This window comes from Embiotoca jacksoni, unplaced genomic scaffold (assembly GCF_022577435.1).
Source record: "Embiotoca jacksoni isolate LCO1_2020_lvr unplaced genomic scaffold, fEmbJac1.0.p SCAF_34, whole genome shotgun sequence".
NCBI lineage: Eukaryota > Metazoa > Chordata > Actinopteri > Embiotocidae > Embiotoca > Embiotoca jacksoni.
In genome coordinates this window covers 511,382-530,807 of record NW_027185386.1, presented here as the reverse complement: position 1 = coordinate 530,807, position 19,426 = coordinate 511,382, and the positions used below count along the sequence as shown (strand labels likewise).

General features: G+C 44.5%; 1 protein-coding gene across 2 annotated transcripts in view; it reads left to right on the top strand.

Annotated features, from left to right (window-relative positions):
• The first annotated feature begins 3,451 nt into the window (after positions 1–3,451).
• Positions 3,452–19,426, top strand: part of asic2 (acid-sensing (proton-gated) ion channel 2) — a 298,844-nt gene continuing 282,869 nt past the window's right edge. Inside the window, exons 1-2 of one of the 2 annotated variants that reach the window (XM_069165354.1) lie at positions 3,452–3,666; positions 4,679–5,300. In XM_069165354.1, the coding sequence (XP_069021455.1) occupies positions 4,725–5,300 (576 nt within the window). In that variant the 5' untranslated portion in view covers positions 3,452–3,666; positions 4,679–4,724. Of the gene's footprint in view, positions 3,667–4,409; positions 5,301–19,426 lie in introns of those variants that run through there. The other variant, XM_069165355.1, reaches the window with a different exon arrangement.

Genomic DNA, 19,426 nt, shown 5'->3' with positions numbered 1-19,426 from the left:
AGGAAGGAGGAGGAGAAGGAGGATGACGACAGAAAATACCGCGCACACCTGCTGCTGCGACGGCAAGCGACAGGTGAGCGAATCGGCCAAACAAATACCTTCATATTCACAAGTGTTGCAGAATTCAACTTTTAACCTCATAAATGACATTAACGCAATAAAAGTATAATCTCTGCAAACGGTGAAAGAAAAAGCATTTCGCTTACGAAATGTTTAACATGCTTATTATGTCATCTGAAAATGAGCTGACGTCAAACCAGGGGAGCGAATATTTCCTGAAATGTGAAGGAAGCAGCTCCATTTAATGATGAAATAATTCCTTACTACTGATTCAAGTATTGCATTATGGTTCAACATGTATGAGGCCGACTTGCCTTTTTCAATGGTGGAAATGGAAGTTGAATTAACTGCATGCTGCTCAAACTTTTGAAACAGTGACGGTTTGTCCTCGAGGTATTAGGACTTATTTTGATGACTGGCTGTTTCATTTGGCCGCTCATTACTTTTTAATCACTTCATTAGGACATGCAGTCAATTCTGAAAACGAGGTTCTGGGCAACGTTGGAATTAAAACCAAAAGACATTTAGACTTTTTAGGACAGTTTTGAAAGTTTGTAAGTGACTGACCTGTTTACTTGTTGTGTTGTTTAATGTTGTGTTGTTTAGTGTTGTTTAATGTTGTGTTGTTTAGTGTTGTGTTGTTTAGTGTTGTGTTGTTTAGTGTTGTGTTGTGTTGTTTAGTGTTGTGTTGTTTAATGTTGTTTAATGTTGTGTTGTTTAATGTTGTGTTGTGTTGTTTAATGTTGTGTTGTTTAGTGTTGTTGTGTTGTGTTGTTGTGTTGTTTAGTGTTGTTGTGTTGTGTTGTTTAGTGTTGTTGTGTTGTTGTTGTGTTGTTTAGTGTTGTTGTGTTGTGTTGTTTAGTGTTGTGTTGTTGTGTTGTTGTGTTGTTTAGTGTTGTTGTGTTGTGTTGTTGTGTTGTTTAGTGTTGTTGTGTTGTGTTGTTTAGTGTTGTTGTGTTGTTTAGTGTTGTTGTGTTGTTGTGTTGTTTAGTGTTGTTGTGTTGTGTTGTGTTGTTGTGTTGTTTAGTGTTGTTGTGTTGTGTTGTTGTGTTGTTTAGTGTTGTGTTGGTTAGTGTTGTTGTGTTGTGTTGGTTAGTGTTGTTGTGTTGTTTAGTGTTGTGTTGTTTAGTGTTGTTGTGTTGTGTTGTTGTGTTGTTTAGTGTTGTTGTGTTGTTGTTGTGTTGTTTAGTGTTGTTGTGTTGTGTTGTTTAGTGTTGTGTTGTTTAGTGTTGTGTTGTTTAGTGTTGTGTTGTTGTGTTGTTCAGTGTTGTTGTGTTGTGTTGTTTAGTGTTGTGTTGTTGTGTTGTTCAGTGTTGTTGTGTTGTGTTGTTTAGTGTTGTTGTGTTGTGTTGTTGTGTTGTGTTGTTTAGTGTTGTTGTGTTGTTTAGTGTTGTTGTGTTGTTGTGTTGTTTAGTGTTGTTGTGTTGTTGTGTTGTTTAGTGTTGTTGTGTTGTGTTGTGTTGTTGTGTTGTTTCGTGTTGTTGTGTTGTTTAGTGTTGTGTTGGTTAGTGTTGTTGTGTTGTGTTGGTTAGTGTTGTTGTGTTGTTTAGTGTTGTGTTGTTTAGTGTTGTTGTGTTGTGTTGTTGTGTTGTTTAGTGTTGTTGTTGTGTTGTTTAGTGTTGTTGTGTTGTGTTGTTTAGTGTTGTGTTGTTTAGTGTTGTGTTGTTTAGTGTTGTGTTGTTGTGTTGTTCAGTGTTGTTGTGTTGTGTTGTTTAGTGTTGTTGTGTTGTTTAGTGTTGTTGTGTTGTTGTGTTGTTTAGTGTTGTTGTGTTGTTGTGTTGTTTAGTGTTGTTGTGTTGTGTTGTTGTGTTGTTTAGTGTTGTGTTGTTGTGTTGTTGTGTTGTGTTGTTTAGTGTTGTGTTGTTGTGTTGTGTTGTTTAGTGTTGTTGTGTTGTTGTGTTGTGTTGTGTTTGCAGACTGATGACGTGATTTTTCAAAGCCTTGTTTAGAAAAATATTTACAAGATTCAGGGACTCTATTTGCTGTTTAACTGGAAGACAGAAATAATCTATGATGGTGTGAATTTAGTGTGTTTGTAAATATAGCAGGTCACATCATTCACACACATCTCTGGATGATAAAGCAAACAAAGTCTGTGAAATATTTTAAAGCTCTTTTCAGTCACTGTGCAGAAATTAAGTTTGAAAAAATAAATTTGTATTTGAATTCAATTTAGTGATGTAAATAATGGTTAGAAAAAAGCTTCCCTAAAAAATAAAAGGAAAATAAACCTGTTCAAACCACATGCCAGTTCATATTTAGTTATGATTTAAAAAGGTGCTGCAGACTGCATTTCATTTCCAGTTAAATCTTCACCTGGAAATTTTACTGACCAAGATTAAGAGATCACAAAAGCTAATGTTAATAATTAATATTGGCTCTCAAAATGACTGTTGACATAAAAAGTCCAGTTTCAGTAGAGTTTCTTCTTCATATCTAATTTAGGGATCTTTAAGTTTTTCCTTCCAGCTGAAAGTGATGATGTGAAATTCAGATTTATTGTCATCGACATCCTGTCGCTGTTATTTCCTCTTTTACCAGCTTCAACTCTCACGTCCTTCTGTTAGCTTCCTCTCACCTCTTTCGTCCTCCTGTCTGCTGGATGTCCGTCTTACATACGCTCACGTTTCTCTCCCCGCTGACTGATGAGCACTCAGACTCGTGATTTCAAATGTTACATTACACATGAAGCCCGCTGCGTGTGCTTATTATTCCCTTTACATCCGTGTCCATCGCTCTGCAAGACACGTAATGTGTCTGAATGACTTTGGTGTGACATCACCGTGCAGCCGTGTGACATCACCGTGCAGCCGTGTGACATCACCGTGCAGCCGTGTGACATCACCGTGCAGCCGTGTGACATCGTGTCCTCGCTTGCTCCTTTTTTTGGTTGTTTTCCAGATCTTATTTTTGTCCTCATCCCTCTCCTCCACCCACATCTCTCTCCTTACTCCTCCTCCACCCACATCTCTCTGCTTTACTCCTCCTCCACCCACATCTCTCTGCTTTACTCCTCCTCCACCCACATCTCTCTCCTTACTCCTCCTCCACCCACATCTCTCTGCTTTACTCCTCCGTCTGCACTTCTGCTTCACACCCCCCCCCCACCCCCACCTCCTCCCTCTTGGCTACCGAGCAACCCCCCCCCCCCCACTATCTCTCTCCCGACAGCCTCCTGTTTTTGCATCCGTCCGTCCATCACTTTGTTTTGCGGTGACAAGATGTGGAAAAGCTGGTGATGATCTGCTGAAGGAGGAGGAAACATATTCAATAAGAGACTTTGCTTTGGAGGGAGGAGGGAGGTAGGGAGGGAGGAGAGCGTTGTCCTCCCTCCCTACCTCCCTCCTCCCTCCCTCCGTCTCTCTCTCTCTCTTCGAGCATGTGTGTTGGTGTGTGTGCGCCTCCCGTCTCTCCCGGCTCCGCTGTTGTTCGCTGCCGCCACAGATGATCCGGGACGAGGAGGGACGAGGAGGGACGAGGAGGGACGAGGAGGCACGGCGGATCTATCTGGAGAACCGGAGGAGAACCGGAGGAGAACCGGAGGAGAACCGGAGGACACAAAAACCAGCGGCTCTTCATCAGCGGCTCTTCTCTCTCGCTCTCTCTGTGTGTCTCTCTCTTTCATGCACACGCGCACAAACACACACGTGCGCTCTCAGACTCTCACACACACACACACACACACACACACACACACACACACACACACACACACACACACACACACACACACACACACACACACACACACACACACACACACACACACACTTGCGCCGGCTGGATGTCTTCTTGCTAGGCTGAACGAGAGAGGTGCTTCGGCTTGTCATTAGTTGAGGGCACGGGAGACCATGAGAAGCCTTGGTGTGTGTGTGTGTGTGTGTGTGTGTGTGTGTGTGTGCGTGTGTGTGTGTGTGTGTGTGTGTGTGTGTGTGTGTGTGTGTGTGAATGGAGATGAGTCGGGATGTTAAATACACAGATGCAGCTTCAGTGACTCTCACCTTCCCTCCAGGTGTCTTACCTCGAGTAGTTATTTATCTTCTGTCAATGGAGTTGAGCAGTCAGAGAGGGCAACTGAGGTTGGAGGAGGAGGGGGGGGGGGAGGGGGGCAGTTAGAGATTTGGTTGTGTGTGTGTGTGTGTGTGTGTGTGTGTGTGTGTGTGTGTGTGTGTGTGTGTGTAGTAGTAGGAGGCAGGCTGGCAGCCACAGGAGCTCTCAGTTCAAGTGAGTGATTGGGACTGGAGGTGGAGGTGGCGGGAGGAGGAGGAGGGAGGAGGGAGGAAGGATGCCCTGGGGGAGGATCTTTCTCTTCTGTTTCTTACTCTCCGTAGTAGTTCTTTGTGTTGTTGGAGGTCTTCGTCTTTCTCCGTGTACTTCTTCCTCTTCATCAGTTGTCGCTGAGCTTCAAATTTGCTCTGTTTTCCGATGCTGGTTCATGTTCTCTCTCTCCGTCCTCGCTGCAGTCTTCTTTCTGTTTTCTTTTCATCTTTCACTTTTTTATACTTCTATTTGCCTTCTTTTTTCTTCTCTCCTTCCCTCTGCCTCTTATTGTTATGGTCTGTATGATCATGGATGTGAATCTTAGTCTTTTGTTGATGTTCCCTCTCCGTCTGTGCAGGTGTGAGTGCAGAGGGGGGCTCCCTGGCTGAGGAGGTGGAGGGCTGATGATGGATCTGAAGGAGAACTGTGGCAGTCAGGGGAGCCAGGAGAGCTCCAGCCTGCCCCCCAACTCCTGGCAGGCCTTCGCCCACAGCAGCACGCTGCACGGCCTGCGCTTCATCTTCCCGTACGGTCAGCCCAGCGTGCGCCGCCTGCTCTGGGCTGTGGCTCTGCTGGCCTGCCTGGGACTGTTAGCCCTGGAGAGCGCCGAGAGGCTGGCCTACTTCCTCTCCTACCCTCACGTGACCAGCGTGGACGCCGTGGTGTCGAGCAGCCTGGTTTTCCCCGCCGTGACCATTTGTAACCTCAACGCGTATCGCTTCAGCCGCCTCACGCGCAACGACCTGTACCACGCCGGAGAGCTGCTGGAGCTGCTGGACGTGCACCTGACCATCCCCCAGCCGCACCTGGCCGAGCCGGACGTGCTCGCTTTCCTGCAGGAGAAAACCAACTTCACAGCCTACAGGCCCAAGGCGTTCAGCATGAAGGAGTTCATCGAAAGGGTCGGCCACGACCTCAAAGAGATGATGCTCTACTGCAGATACCAAGGCCAGGACTGCAGCCACAGCGACTTCAAAACCGTGAGTTCACTGGTGTCTTATTTTAAATGTCAGCTCTGGTCTGGGCTCAGTTGGGGTCAGACTGTCTCCGAGCTATCTGAGGACTCTCGTGCTCGTGGGCTGTTTAGTTTATGAGTTCTGAGTCGTGCAAGTTACCATCTTTTTTTTTTTCCTCCTGCCAGTAAAATGACTTGATGTGTGCTGATAGCTGTGCTTTCCCTCCCACGGTGCATCGCTGGGAGGCTCCTGCCTGGTTTTCGCTCTTGTTTAGCTGCACAGGTTGGCTCTGCAAACATATTCAATGCTGTCGCCTTGCTGTTGTCCTCAGCCTTCACATGAGAGTGCTGTGCTATTGACCTCGACCTGTCATCCAGTACTACGACAGGTCTTCAGTATTTTAGTCACTGAAGCAAGGTAACTTTTTTCTTGGTCCACAGTGAAGAGTAAATTCCCTCAAATCCTTCTGCTGCTTTCTTAATCTCTCCTGCCAAGCATTTTTCTTCCTTTTTGATTGAGAGTATTTAGAAGGATGTTTGTCTCGTTGCTGAATTGTCTGATAGAGCCGCCAATCACAGCTGAAATGTAGTTATTATTTGAATGGTTGCAGGTGTTAATGTCTCCCTGTAATTAGGCTCCCGTTGAGTGGAGCCCCCTGTGGTTTTGTTTGTTCTGTGTCGATCCCTGCTTGTAACTCCTGAGGACTCACCAGTGTTATGTTGGTGGATTCAGAGCATTGCTCCACTGATAATACTGAAATGCTCATCGCACAGTCGTCGAGTTTCAAACGCTCTGTTTGCTGGCGGGTGAAAGTCGGATAGTTCAGGCTCAAAGTTAGTTTTGACTCTACAGCGTGATATTCTGAACACCCACTTGTTGCTGACTTGGACTCCCTCGGGCCGATTCCTAATTAAATCCATCAGTGAGCAGGTGAACAGCACTCTGCATTCAGTATGTGACTGTTGAACGAGGGAATATTGAAGCTTTTCTGGCACCACCTTGTTTTTTGTGCTGTTCTTCTGTTGGCAGCCTCCAGAGTTGTGTAATCCATCACACTGCACACCGCGTCTGCATTAGTTTCATCGGTGTTGCTTTATTTTTGCCTTGTAAGATGAAGACTTCTCACATTCAATCTGCAGCTGATTATTACCTCACAGTTAAATCTCAATGCATTATTGAGTCCATTTACCTTTTAAATCCCTCATCAAGTATAAAAGGACTTTAGCTTTAACATTTTCAAGCTTTGTTTAGATCTTTAATCGCAGTTTGTGATGACAGAAACTCTGCTGTGTTTCAAACCCAAACTTTGTTTGCATTATGTCGCAACGAGAACGCAGCACATTATCTTTGTTCTGTAGCTTTTGTCAACGCTGCCGCTGATAAAAACCATTAAACTTTAGTCAATGTCAGCCGTGACAAAAGATGAATATCTGTTTATTTTTCAGCTCCTTCAGTTTAAATACTGATAAAGTCCTGATTCATAACTGTTAAGATCACAAGCTGAAAATATCATCATCATAACTGTAACACAATCAGTTCGATTGTGATTGTAGTTACCGACTGATGTTTCTCAGCGCAAAATATAGTGTAGCCTCATGTTGACGCCCATAAAACCTCCTCCCAGAGTCCCATGCCATGAGTTGGCACTCGGCACAGTTTAAATGGAAGAATCGTATCGGCTGAGAAAAAGTTGAACACAGTTCATCCTTTCTGTTTAAAGCACATTTACCAGAAAACAGCCCGACGTTTCTATTTGACTTGCAGTGAAGTTACAAAGCTTCAGGCTGTTGGCTACAACTGATGCATGGCGACGAAGCAATGAGAGATAAAGTTCTATTTTAAAAACTAGAACTGGCTATTGCAAACTATGACTGGTTTTAGTTGACCAATAATTGTCTTTTTCTGTTCACTTTATGCCACTATTACAGTCGAAGATAAATTAGCTGCAATGTTGTGTTTTGCAACTAAATCCATGATGTTAATCTCAATATGTGCTCATGGAAGTGCGGTTGGTGGAATATTATAATTGCCTCCGGTTAAACAGTTGGTGGCGCTAATTGTCCACTCATGTGCCCGTAAACAATACTTGTAAAAAGAGTCGACGCCAGCAAAGTTTCAGTCGGTGGACACGGTGATGGAAATCTGACCCAGTGTCATCCAGCTGTTTTTATACAGATGAGTGGAACAAATGTAAACGATTATGCAAAATGATAGTCAGCTCAGATAATTGCAAACAGGTGATTATGTAATAATTGTGACTCAAAATTACGCAAACTTGATGTTCTCTGTGGATTATACAACTGAAGCAGGTTCGGGGGGTTTGCCAATAGATCTTATTATTATTATTATTATTATTATTATTATTATATATTAATGAGATGAATGTAGCAGCTGTGTATGTGAAAGCAAATGTTGGGCCATTGAAGTGCATCCTTCCCTCTCCTCATGCAGCAGTGGTTGAATCGTGACTCGGGGTCATCTATGGCCAGTTGCCTAACTAACAGCACGACTTTCTATTTAAAGCTTTTACACTGATTGTAGCTGCTGATCTGTTTTTTTTTTGTTGGCCTCAGAAGTGACCAGTGATGCATGCACGATGCAAACGGCTCCATGAAGCTGCCTCCGGGATCTGATCTGCTTTGATGGGCTCTTCATCTCGGGGACTGGACTCTGTTGTCATTCACAGAGCACATCAATGGCATTATTGCGCCTCAGCTGTGCGTAATTTAAGCCATTGAAGCTTCGAGGTCTGTGTCAGCTCCTGTTGGATGGATGTCGTCACGTTTCATCCCGAGAGACGCTCCATGCACTGATGCTAATTGGAAAAACAACAATGGTAGCTCACACGTTGGCTGTAGTGATTTTCTTGTCATGCCTTCAGACGGATCCTTCCCCGGGAGCTCTGATCCATAGTCCAACGAGCTGCAGCAGTGAGCGGTTGCCTGCCAGGAGAACATGTGATTTTTCTAATTTCCCCCTGTTGAATCTTCAGGGAGTTAATAAGAAGTCTGAGTCTCCCCGAGCAGCCCAGTGAGTCTCCGTTTGACTCCCCTTTGTGACCGTCTTGTCGTGTGACACATCTTTGACCTTCATCTGGGTTCAAAGATAATCATGTTGACAGAGAGGCTACGAGGAGGCCCTATCCTCCTCTTTGTCCTCCTCCTAGCCCTCCTCCTGTTGCTGCCGCTGAGCTCCCTCTGACTTCTCCCCACTCCTCGTCGACTCGCTCCGTCTCCTCTCTGTCACTGCAGCGACACACCTTCGTGTCTCCGGCGCCTTCTGAGAGGAAAGGAGGAAAAAAACCCCAAAAAACCCTGCAGGCCCCGAAATAGAAAAACACACGCGCATAGTATGCATACATGAGCGAGTACACCCACGGAGGGACGACATTACTGTGACTCTCCAGGGACCCGAGTCAGCGTTTGAGTGACACCGTGATGAATGACTGTGGGGGGTTGTGGGGACGCAGGACTCGGTGTGATGTGGCTGATGGAACTGGAGCAGAGTGCTCCTCCGAAGGGAAACGGCAACAGTGGGCACATTTTCACCTACATGCATGTATTAAATGTTGTCTCCGATTTTTTTTCAGTTTTCCAAATATGCAAAATGCATCCTACGTGAGAGCGTCTGCTACACACTTGATGTGATTCTTTCTTAATAAGCACTTTGGTACACCTGTTTTTCAAGGATGCCAAAAAGGAGGGCACGTCTTCAACGAGCCAAATTCAGCATCCTCCCGTCCTGACGGAGCCGGTGAACAATGTAAAAGCCTGTTTTCTTTATACGCAGCATCTCTGCAGGGTGCCGAGTGGTCACAGTGTCGTTCCGTCCTCATTCATGAGATGCGACTGTGGATCAGAGAGAAAATTGTAGTGCTGATTGAAAGAATTAAGGAAAAGCCAGAGCCTGGAATCAGTCCACATGTCCACCTGTCCACCTGTCCACCTGTTCAACAGAGACAGATGAATTATTTTAGTATTTAAAACGTGACAGGAATGGACAGTGATTTTAGATTTATTGTTCATCATCCTTTACTCGCAGTGCATCATAAGGACATGCTCGTATTGCGTTATCATTAAAACAAAATAATAATCTTCATGGATTCAAAGTAAACTAACTACATGAGCTTATTGATGTTTTGAGCTGAAAACTAATATGAAATTGCAGTTCAGAGATGTTGGATTTTCTTTATCTATATGATACCTCAGCTGTAAGTATGCATGTTGGTCGAACTATATTGATGTTGAGGTGATTGTTTGATAGGTTTCTTCACACTTTTCTGGTGTTTCAATTTTCAGTCTTAATATCCATAAGAAGATATTTGTTTGTGGTTTTAAGCACCAATGATTTCTCTGCAGTTCGACCAAGAACAGGCCGTTGTGCGTCCGTGTCTTGAAGGCGCATTGATGTCAGTGAAGCACTCTTCTGATTGGCTGACTCTTTTCTGAGGTCTTGCAGTTTGCTCACTCGCCAACAGAACGAGCGCTCAGTATTTTCTTGGTTGGACGGTGAGCGTTGCTGAGTGCGAATATAAGAGCGGAGCGTGAGTTTGTGACATCATAAACTTGCAGAGGTACGTTTGCTGCATATCGGCTTTGCATTTTTCTGTGGACTGAGCGTTTCTTGACACGTTTCCAGTATTTATATATTGGACATAAGTGTATGTAAACTTCTACACAACTGTAGCACATAGACCTGCTTCATCATCAAAAAAAGACAAGGACATCTAAATGATATGATACAGGACCTTTAACAAACTTACAACAAGCGAGGCTAACAAACCTATTTGACACATTGTTCTGTACAAGATAGTTTACATCATCATGACTTGTTGGTTGACCCACTTTTCCTGAAGCAACATTGATCAAATTAACACAGTTTGATGAAATAAAACCAACCTCATGGAAAAAAGGAGCAGATGCCAAATGTCATATTTAACGAGCATGACAGCCATTCAGGTCGGCATCTGTGAAATAAATGGATCTCGAAATGAGAAGTGTGAAGAACCGGGTGCCTCGTCACTGCAGCAAAATATCTTCACCACGTATCCCGACCTTAAGAAGCCGTTATGACGTCAGCGCTCGTAGATTACGTGTCCGAGCGTATGTGTATTAATGGACTTCCCCTCGCTGGTGTTTGTTTTGCCGGCCGTGATTACAGCCATGATTAAATGCTGATTGATCACACTGACAAGGCACATCAGTGTCTGCCAGAGTGAATCAGCTGAGTGGGCCTCTCCTGTACTCCCAGCATGCCTCAGTAATATTTATATAAAGACCCCGGAGCAAAGCGGCCCGGAGAGGATCTCATCACACTCGCAGCCTTAATGTGAAACCTGATAGCAACCAGACCTTCAGCTCTGTATCACAGACACTAATTAGCCACTTGTCTGTTCCTCTGACCAGAACCTGGTTGGATCAGCACCACGACGTAATGGTGTTGGCTGTTTACAGCAAGAGCAATTATCCATTACACACAACCTGTGGCCTGAGCACGACATTGTCTGATTATTGCATGGCTAGATTAGCCTTGCTCTCACCAGCAGACTACTGTCAATCAACCACTGGTGGTGGTGGGGGGGGGGGGGGGGGGGGGGATTGTGTGCTTTCTAATCTCTCTTCCTCTGACCACTCCATCTCTCAAAAAACTGCATTTTATCACTTTCACATTCATCTCTCAATATTTGAAAGTCCAGTGCATCGCGTTAGGTTTTAGTAGACGTGCTGTATTCATCTCTGACGTGTCATTATGGCATTTCACATTCCTGGCAGGCACGATGTCTGTCTCTTAAAGGGCACAGAAAAAGCTCCGCTGCCACCTACAAGCCCGCCTCTCTAAAACACCCTGGAGAGGCAGCAGTAACTATTCAACCAGCTCGGAGGAGAAGCTGGAGTGCAGCCACAGACCGACAGCTCGTGACGCTGCAGCTGTCTGCAGCGGTGGATTATGGGACGCTGATGATATTAGTGTGTCGTGGCGAGGCTTAAAGGACCAGTCGCTTTTCTCTCGAGGGTTTTCCTCATCTTCAAACAACTCATTTTGGGCTGCACCGAAAATTGCCGCCTCAGTAATTAATGAAATGAATAATTTACTTGGTGTGTCGAAACAAAGTTTTTCAGTTTGTTTCCTGACTAATGAAAACAAGGAACATGGTTGAGCCCGAGCTGCTCATTTCCCTGTGCTGCTGTCACAGCAACACGTTGGACCCTGATTTACTCGCATGTTCCTTTTTGTAGTGGAGAAAGGTTTCTGTCCATCTTGAGTCTCCCAGGAAGGACATGGACATAAAAGCAAGACTGCAGGTGCAAAGCTTTTCCTCTTCTTTGGTTTAAGTGAATACAGGAGAGACTAAATTCAAGTTTGATTTGTTAAACATGTCAAATATTGCTGCCGTGAGGATGTGCATGACGTAAAACATAATCTTTCTCGTGAATAAATGTTTACCTATTTATATATGTGCAGCAACGTCTCATCATAATTTTGCCTCCTACTCTGTATTTGGGGCTGGAGACAAACATTGTACCCGTTCATGTTCCCCCCGCCCTGTTCATGTTCCCGTTCCCCCCGCCCTGTTCATGTTCCCCCCATCCTGTTCATGTTCCCCCCGCCCTGTTCATGTTCCCGTTCCCCCCGCCCTGTTCATGTTCCCCCCATCCTGTTCATGTTCCCCCCATCCTGTTCCCGTTCCCCCCATCCTTACAACACACCGACGGTTCACCATCGGGAGCAACTTTAGGGTTCAGTGTCTTGCTCAAGGACACTTGGGCATGTGGACAGGAGGAGCTGGGGATCGAACCACCAACCTTCTGGTTAGTGTTCAACCCACTCTACCAACTGAGCCACAGCCTTTAGGCTCCGTAAACTGCCGGGAGCTCTTTTGATGTCCGTGTTCGTGGTCACCGGAGCGCCGTGTGTCTGTTTGCTGGGTTAAAGGGATTCAGGTCGCTTTCATGGAAGATGTCCACTGTTGAATCTTCTCAAAGCACATTTAGGGAGTGTGAGAAAGGACTTATTGCATACGTCTGGGGAATAGGGCATCAATTATCAATTATTTTCTCAATTAATTGTTGAGCTGCTTGCTCTTCAATCTGCCAGAAAATAGAGGAAAATGGCAAACTTCTTTTCTAAAGCTCAAGGTGCCTAAAATGTTTTGTCTCAGCAAACAGTCCACAGCTGAACGAGATTTAGTTTATTATCATGGAGGACTAAAGGAACATGATAATATTCAAATTAAGAAGTAGTAATCAGAGAATTTTAGCAATTCTGTTCTTAAAAAATTGTGCAACAATGGTGCATTATTCAGCTACCTATTGCAGCGCTGCTGCCTAAACAAACACGCAAGGTCGCAAACTAGTTTTATTGTAATTCAGTCAATTCATCAGTCCGACCTTTTAAAATGAGGCTCCACATCGTTGGAACAGTTTGGAGTCAACTTTTCCATAATTCCTTTTTGATTGAAAAATGGAGAGAATAGAAGAGTTGTTGAACAGACATGTTTTTTTTTTTCACCTCACAACGTGACTTCTCGGTTTCCAAGAAATACCAGAGTACATCTTTAAATGTCAAGATATCCCTTCAACAGCTCCGTCTGCCGGCGCCGGCCTCCCCGTCTCCAGGTACGACTGCTGTCCTTGCTGGAAAGGATCTTGCGACAGTGTCAGAACAATGTGCGCTCTTTTTGTCAAAATAACGCTTGTGTGCAGGACAGCATGACTGGAAATCAGACATCGGCCCCACGGGGCCCGAGATGGATTGATTCTCTGTCTCACCTATTTCTTTGTCTGACCAGAGTCCTTCTTTTCACTATATATTGGGCTCGATCTTTTACCGAAGAAAACCATCAAAGTGAAATGCGTAATAGATTTTATTTGTCTTATCTGAACTCTGTGGTCATTATATCAAATCCTCTGAGGCTGTTTGGGTTGCTAGTAAATGTTAGCAACAGATCCAATTAAAGATAAAGACATCTGACATACTGTGCATGGACTTTATGAAGACAGAGTTTGTTTAAGCCTAAAATAAGTATGGTGAACACGGCTGAGCATTTAACAGCTAAAGAGAGAGCTAAGCTTCGTTGCCGGAGAACAAAAGCAGAGCTAAAAGTCAAGTAAATGTTGGATTTTTAAAAATGAAAATTTAGTTTTGTTTTTAAAAATTTTTTTTAACCCTACTTGCCTCATTTACCTCTACTTCAGTTATTGATACTTCAGTTATTGATACTACTTTTCCTACAATACCTTTTGTCAAGCCACATAAAGGTAAAAGGAGCATGAAACATAGATTGCATACTTATTGATTCCTGAATAGCGGTTTTGAAGATCGGTACCGGGTGGCTCTCAGTAGCGCCGAACCCCCGGCTAAGGTGCAGAGTGGGTGGAGCTGAGGTGGGTCAACATAAGCCTGCAGGCACCAGTGACCAAAAGGAGCCGCGTCCTTAATTATAAGCCTTAATACAAAGACAATGGTATCTGGCTATGTACATGTAAGGTCTGCCATAAAAGTTTGGTGTTTTTACATGGGGGTCGATGGGGTTTGACTCGCTTTTTTCAAGCCACCCTCAAGTGGCCATTCGAGGAACTGCAGCTTTTAGCACTTAGCATTAGCTTCATTTTGATGCTTGGTGTGAAATCAGTGCTTTAAAAGTTGTGCATAATGGTCATTAAAACGCTTCTAAATATAATATCAAATAATTTAAATCACAACATGAAGCGTCGGACCACCCGGCGACGTCTCGTTCCCGACGATGTCTCGGTCCCGGCGACGTCTCGTTCCCGGCGACGTCTCGTTCCCGGCGACGTCTCGTCTCGTTCCCGGCGACGTCTCGTCTCGTTCCCGGCGACGTCTCGTTCCCGGCGACGTCTCGTCTCGTTCCCGGCGACGTCTCGTCTCGTTCCCGGCGACGTCTTGGTCCGAGCGACGTCTCGTCTCGTTCCCGGCGACGTCTCGTTCCCGGCGACGTCTCGTCTCGGTCCCGGCGACGTCTCGGTCCCAGCGACGTCTCGTCTCGTTCCCGGCGACGTCTCGTTCCCGGCGACGTCTCGGTCCCAGCGACGTCTCGTCTCGTTCCCGGCGACGTCTCGTTCCCGGCGACGTCTCGGTCCCGGCGACGTCTCGTTCCCGGCGACGTCTCGTTCCCGGCGACGTCTCGTTCCCGGCGACGTCTCGTTCCCGGCGACGTCTCGGTCCCGGCGACGTCTCGGTCCCAGCGACGTCTCGGTCCCAGCGACGTCTCGTCTCGTTCCCGGCGACGTCTCGTTCCCGGCGACGTCTCGTTCCCAGCGACGTCTCGGTCCCAGCTGCCTTCGCTGCCTCTCTCCGTGGTTGTTGTGTAAATACAGCAAAGCCTGCTTGTGTCTTTACTCATCGTTGTCATGGTTAATGTTTGTTTGTGTTATTAGGTACAGTCCAATGAATGCATTTTCTATTCCTGTGTCTCCTCAGTCCTCTACACTTTTCTCTTTCTGCAGCCCTTACCTCCAGATTAACTGTTTGTTCAAAAAAAATACAAAAAATAACTAAAAGTGCCAGACCAGCTACATGAACCCCGTTACCATAGGGACGCTAGAGATAAACAACACACCGTATGAAAACAGGAGTTGGTAGCACAGCGCGTCCCCGTTTCCTCACTTGGAGGAAAAGTAGTTTGATCGGCAATGACATTGAATTTGAAGCGTCTGGGTGATGACATGCCGGCTGTTACCCAACAGCCTTCGATAGCAGACAGATCTCCGGTGTGGTTCGATACGCCGTCTCACATAAATCTGAACTCCTGACCTCGTGGACATTATGCTCCAGGGTGCTCCAGGGTGTATTCGGCAGCACTCCTTCCTCGGGGAGCTCATTTGGATGAATATTTTACCAACACTAATGCTTTCTCACAACTAGGTGCCTTAACTCCTGTGGTGAGACTGTTTAAAAGAAAACAGTCAAACTTGTCTTTTATTCTGAAAATTACACATAAATCAGGCAGCAGTTTGGCGTGTTAACTTGTTTATCTCACGTTATTCTATTCTCACCTTCTGCTTTGTCTTTTTTTTTTTGGCTCTGCCACCTATTTACTTGTTCTCAGTCTAATAATATCTTGCAGAAAGTTTGTGTCAGTTCTGCCTTCTTTACTTTGCCTCTTCAGCGTTCACACTCGATGCTGCTTTGGCAGTCGCCGCCTCTCTTTCCCTGCCCATTCATTATTCAAGGAGCAGTCGCTTGGATGTCCACAGATGTGGATCCAAAACTCCATCCTGAGATACCACATGCGGCACCGTAGAACGACTGGTACCATTAGTAACTGTCTCTATCACGTCAAGCTACAACAACACTTCACCTACCGCTGGCGGTGATACCGGCTGGTGTTCCTGATGAGATGAGTGCATCCCTGTGAAGAGACGGTGCCAGCTCATTGTCAGCATTCAGCCGTGATGTAGGGGAAGGTCGCCGATGTGGCGTTTGACTTGTTATGAATTTGTACTGACAGCAGGCGAGCAGCAGAGGCAGTGTTTGATCTGGGATGTACATGGATGTTTACTCAGCATGAGGACCGGAGGCAGACGGGCAGACAGACAGGCAGACAGACAGGCAGACGGGCAGACAGACGGGCAGACAGATGGGCAGGTAGGCGGGCAGGCAGACGGGCAGACAGACAGGCAGGCAGACGGGCAGGCGGGCAGGAGGGAGGGAGGAGCAGGGTGAGCTCAGTTCGGTGTGCGTTGATGTTACTGCAGGCAGGAAGATGGCCGCTGCCACCCGAAGAGCTGCCGTCTCACGGCTGGCTAAAGGCACGATGAGGTAGAGTCGGTGAAAGTTGGTGTGACAAACATATAAAGCGAGAGATGCAGCATTACATAGGGCAGGCTAAGAATGATTTCATAATCAAATAAACATCATTTATTTACTTAATCTTTTCTTACAATTTTGTAGACTAATATAGACATTTACCCTTCACGATTTTCAAATTTACTTACTACTAATCCTCATTTAACCGAAACCAGAGAATGAATTGAGAACTGTAACAAAAGATGATCAAAATAATTAAAAAAAATTTTATGATCTGCTAATGAATTTATTGACCAAATATTGCAGCTTTAAACTGTTAAGTCTTCGTAATGTCAGACGACAATTAAAAAAGAAAACATCGTTGTTTCTTGATGTGAAGTAGTGTTCAAATGCTTTTTACCTCTTTAGATCAACATCAGATCTGCTTCTAAAAATACAGCTTCCTCATTCCACTGAATGAAGTCAGTGTTGGCAGAGTGCAGCTGCTGATGCAGACGTGGGAACATTTCAGTTTCATAGGAAAAAGGAAAAAAAGACACAAACAATAAATGAAATTAATGGATCACAAATAGTAATAAATAACCGACATGAAAATAAACTCGGCCGGCCGTGTCTATTGACCATCGAGCTGAAACAAATGCAGTGGAAAGGTTAGGTTGTAATCGGCTTTCCTGGAGACTGTAGCAGAGAGGTGTTGATTCAACTTCATGGTCATTTTAAAAGCTGCTGTGTTGTGGAATTAAACTGCATTTTTACTGACAGACTCTTATTATGTTCTCCCTGCTTGTTCCATCAGTGAGCGGAGAGATAATAATGCAGCGCTGATGCCCTGATAATGTAAGAAATGACTGCAGACAACATTCGGCCCTGTCATCAAATTAGCACCGTTGTTAACCGCGGACTGCCGATTACAGATGCAGCTTTCGTACGTTATCACACCTGTCAATCAGCCTGTGAGCTACACCTCAGATGTTTACAGCGCCATGGGAAAAATAAGGATGAAAGAAATGAAGATATTTGAAAACTAAAAAGAAAACTATAGAAGATCTGAATATAAATGGGGAAAACATGGACTTACAGGCTTCCCACCTGTTGCAGGACTCATCGGGGGGCTGAATGTTTGAGGCTGCCAGACTCCCTGATGGACGATGGCGTTGCTCACCATCATAACCCGACCGCACTCTTCAATCAGCACAAAGTCTGCAGGCACTTTTGTCTGGAGATAAATCCAATGACGTTTATTTATTTCAGATGGCTCACTGCTGACAAAAAGAGAGAAAAGCAGCATTACTCTCAAGTTGAAACTGCACTGCTGAACTGTAATTACATTTTGTTATGCTTGCGTTCATGCAGGTCAGAATCTGTGTAATTTATCATACATTTATTTTTTCTTTCTGACAGTATGCCACCATTTGAGTGCCTTAGCTATTACAACAAGAGCGATGGCCAATGAGATGGTCTGGCATGTATATAGTTTCAAAATAGATGATAGAAATGTCATTTTGTGCGTTTGTTTTTTCCCCGATGGAACAAAAACATATTGGACCGTGACCCAAAGACCCAGACACATACACAACCCTGAATTCGGTGTAGCGTTACCCCCTCGGTGTCAGACATGTCCCCCTGCCTCTGTCCCATGGGTCATACGCTCAGTGAAGTCAGTAAAGCTCATCAGGTTTAATGAGACATTAAATTGCACCAATTTTCCGGCAAAAATCAGAGAGCCAATCACAGAAAGCGTACTGCAGTGAGACGGGAAGAAAGACCGAGGGAAGGCTGCCTTTCATTTTCATGCTTTTAGTGTGCGCACATGAATTAATGTAGGACAGCGTAGTCGCACATTGTTTCCTATTTCTGCTAATATTTTCCATCCTAAATATGAAGTGATGTGGAGGCATGTTGGAGATGATTTAAAGTAATCAGTGTTCTGTGCTGGAAAAAAAAAGTATTTCATCTCAGCAGGAGACAAGAGACGAGACGAACATGGCCAGACGGAAATGAGCACAACTAATGCATTGCAATCTATTTTTTTTTTTTTTTATGTACTATGAAAAGCCCTGGCGAGATCCCGTTTTCTCTCACAGATCTGTCTGAAATCCTGTTTTTAAAAAAAGAAATGTCCAGGTGCTACAGAAGATGAGCACATGCTGATCGATTGGCCTGCACCAGACTGAAATCTGTGTAACATGCAATAAACTATTCTGTGTTTTTCACAGCATATTTGATGCTTTATAGTTTAAATCTCAGCATGTTTTGGCTGCAACTAACAAATATTTCCATTATCGATTACTCTACTGATTATTTTGTGGATTATTAATCTTGCTTATAAAGAAATGTGGAAAAAGGCGTGACAGTGTCACATTTTTCTGTTGTGGTCCGGCGTGTCTATTTCACGCTTTGCCGTGATGCTGACATATCCGTTATGAAGAATCTTGGCGAATCTTGTTGCACATGTAGCGAAAGATCATTAAACTGCAAGAGCAAAATCCACAGGTCACTCAGTCAATCAATCAATGATTAACTGACTGACAGTGAATTTGTAAAGTTTAGTAACTGAGTTCGTCTCAGCCGAGCTTTGTCATTGTACTGATTGTGTTATTGTGCAGCAGCTAAGAATGATAAAATCTGAAGGAGTTCTCGAGCAGTTGCCAATTATTTAGATTGTTAAACTCGACACACGTCAGTCACTGAAGCGTGATCATTTTTTGCTGCCTGTCATGCAATTGCCAAGTGAGGCTGGTTCATTTTCTGATTAGTAAAAACAATAAAACCCTCAAGGACATTTTCTCCTGACTGAAACCTTGATCAACAGCAACATTCACTGTCCAAATGCTGACGAACGTCTTTGGCAAGAATCTCTGGTGTCTAATGTCCAAATAAAAGTGGAGGTGATTTTCAGCAGAGTCATCAATTCATCTCCAGACAGACTAACAAGACTGGAAGTGCACATAAACGTTAAAACGATAAAAAGTTCAAAGAAAACACCAATATTTCTTTTGTCCTTATGTTTTTTTGTCATCTGCTGTGAATCACAAGGACGTTTTGGATGCAGTTAATTTCTGTCACTTTTAATGTCTTGTTGTTCTGCAGTCATACAAAACAAAGAATCTGCACCAGCACAGTTAATCAGCTGAAAATTAGCTTTTTATTCCGTGAAAACAAAATGACAAACAGGTGGAAAATATGATGGATGATGATTGCAACTTAATTACAGGGAAATAATGCAATCAACTTTTCATTTTAAATTAAAAGTAAACATTGAAATTCCCCCCTCCCCCCACACACCCATAAAAATTCTAAAAACACAGGCATGCTATTATTTTTAGTAAATAAATAATGTATGATCTGCAGCTTATCTTGTGACTTGGTGACAGGACAGC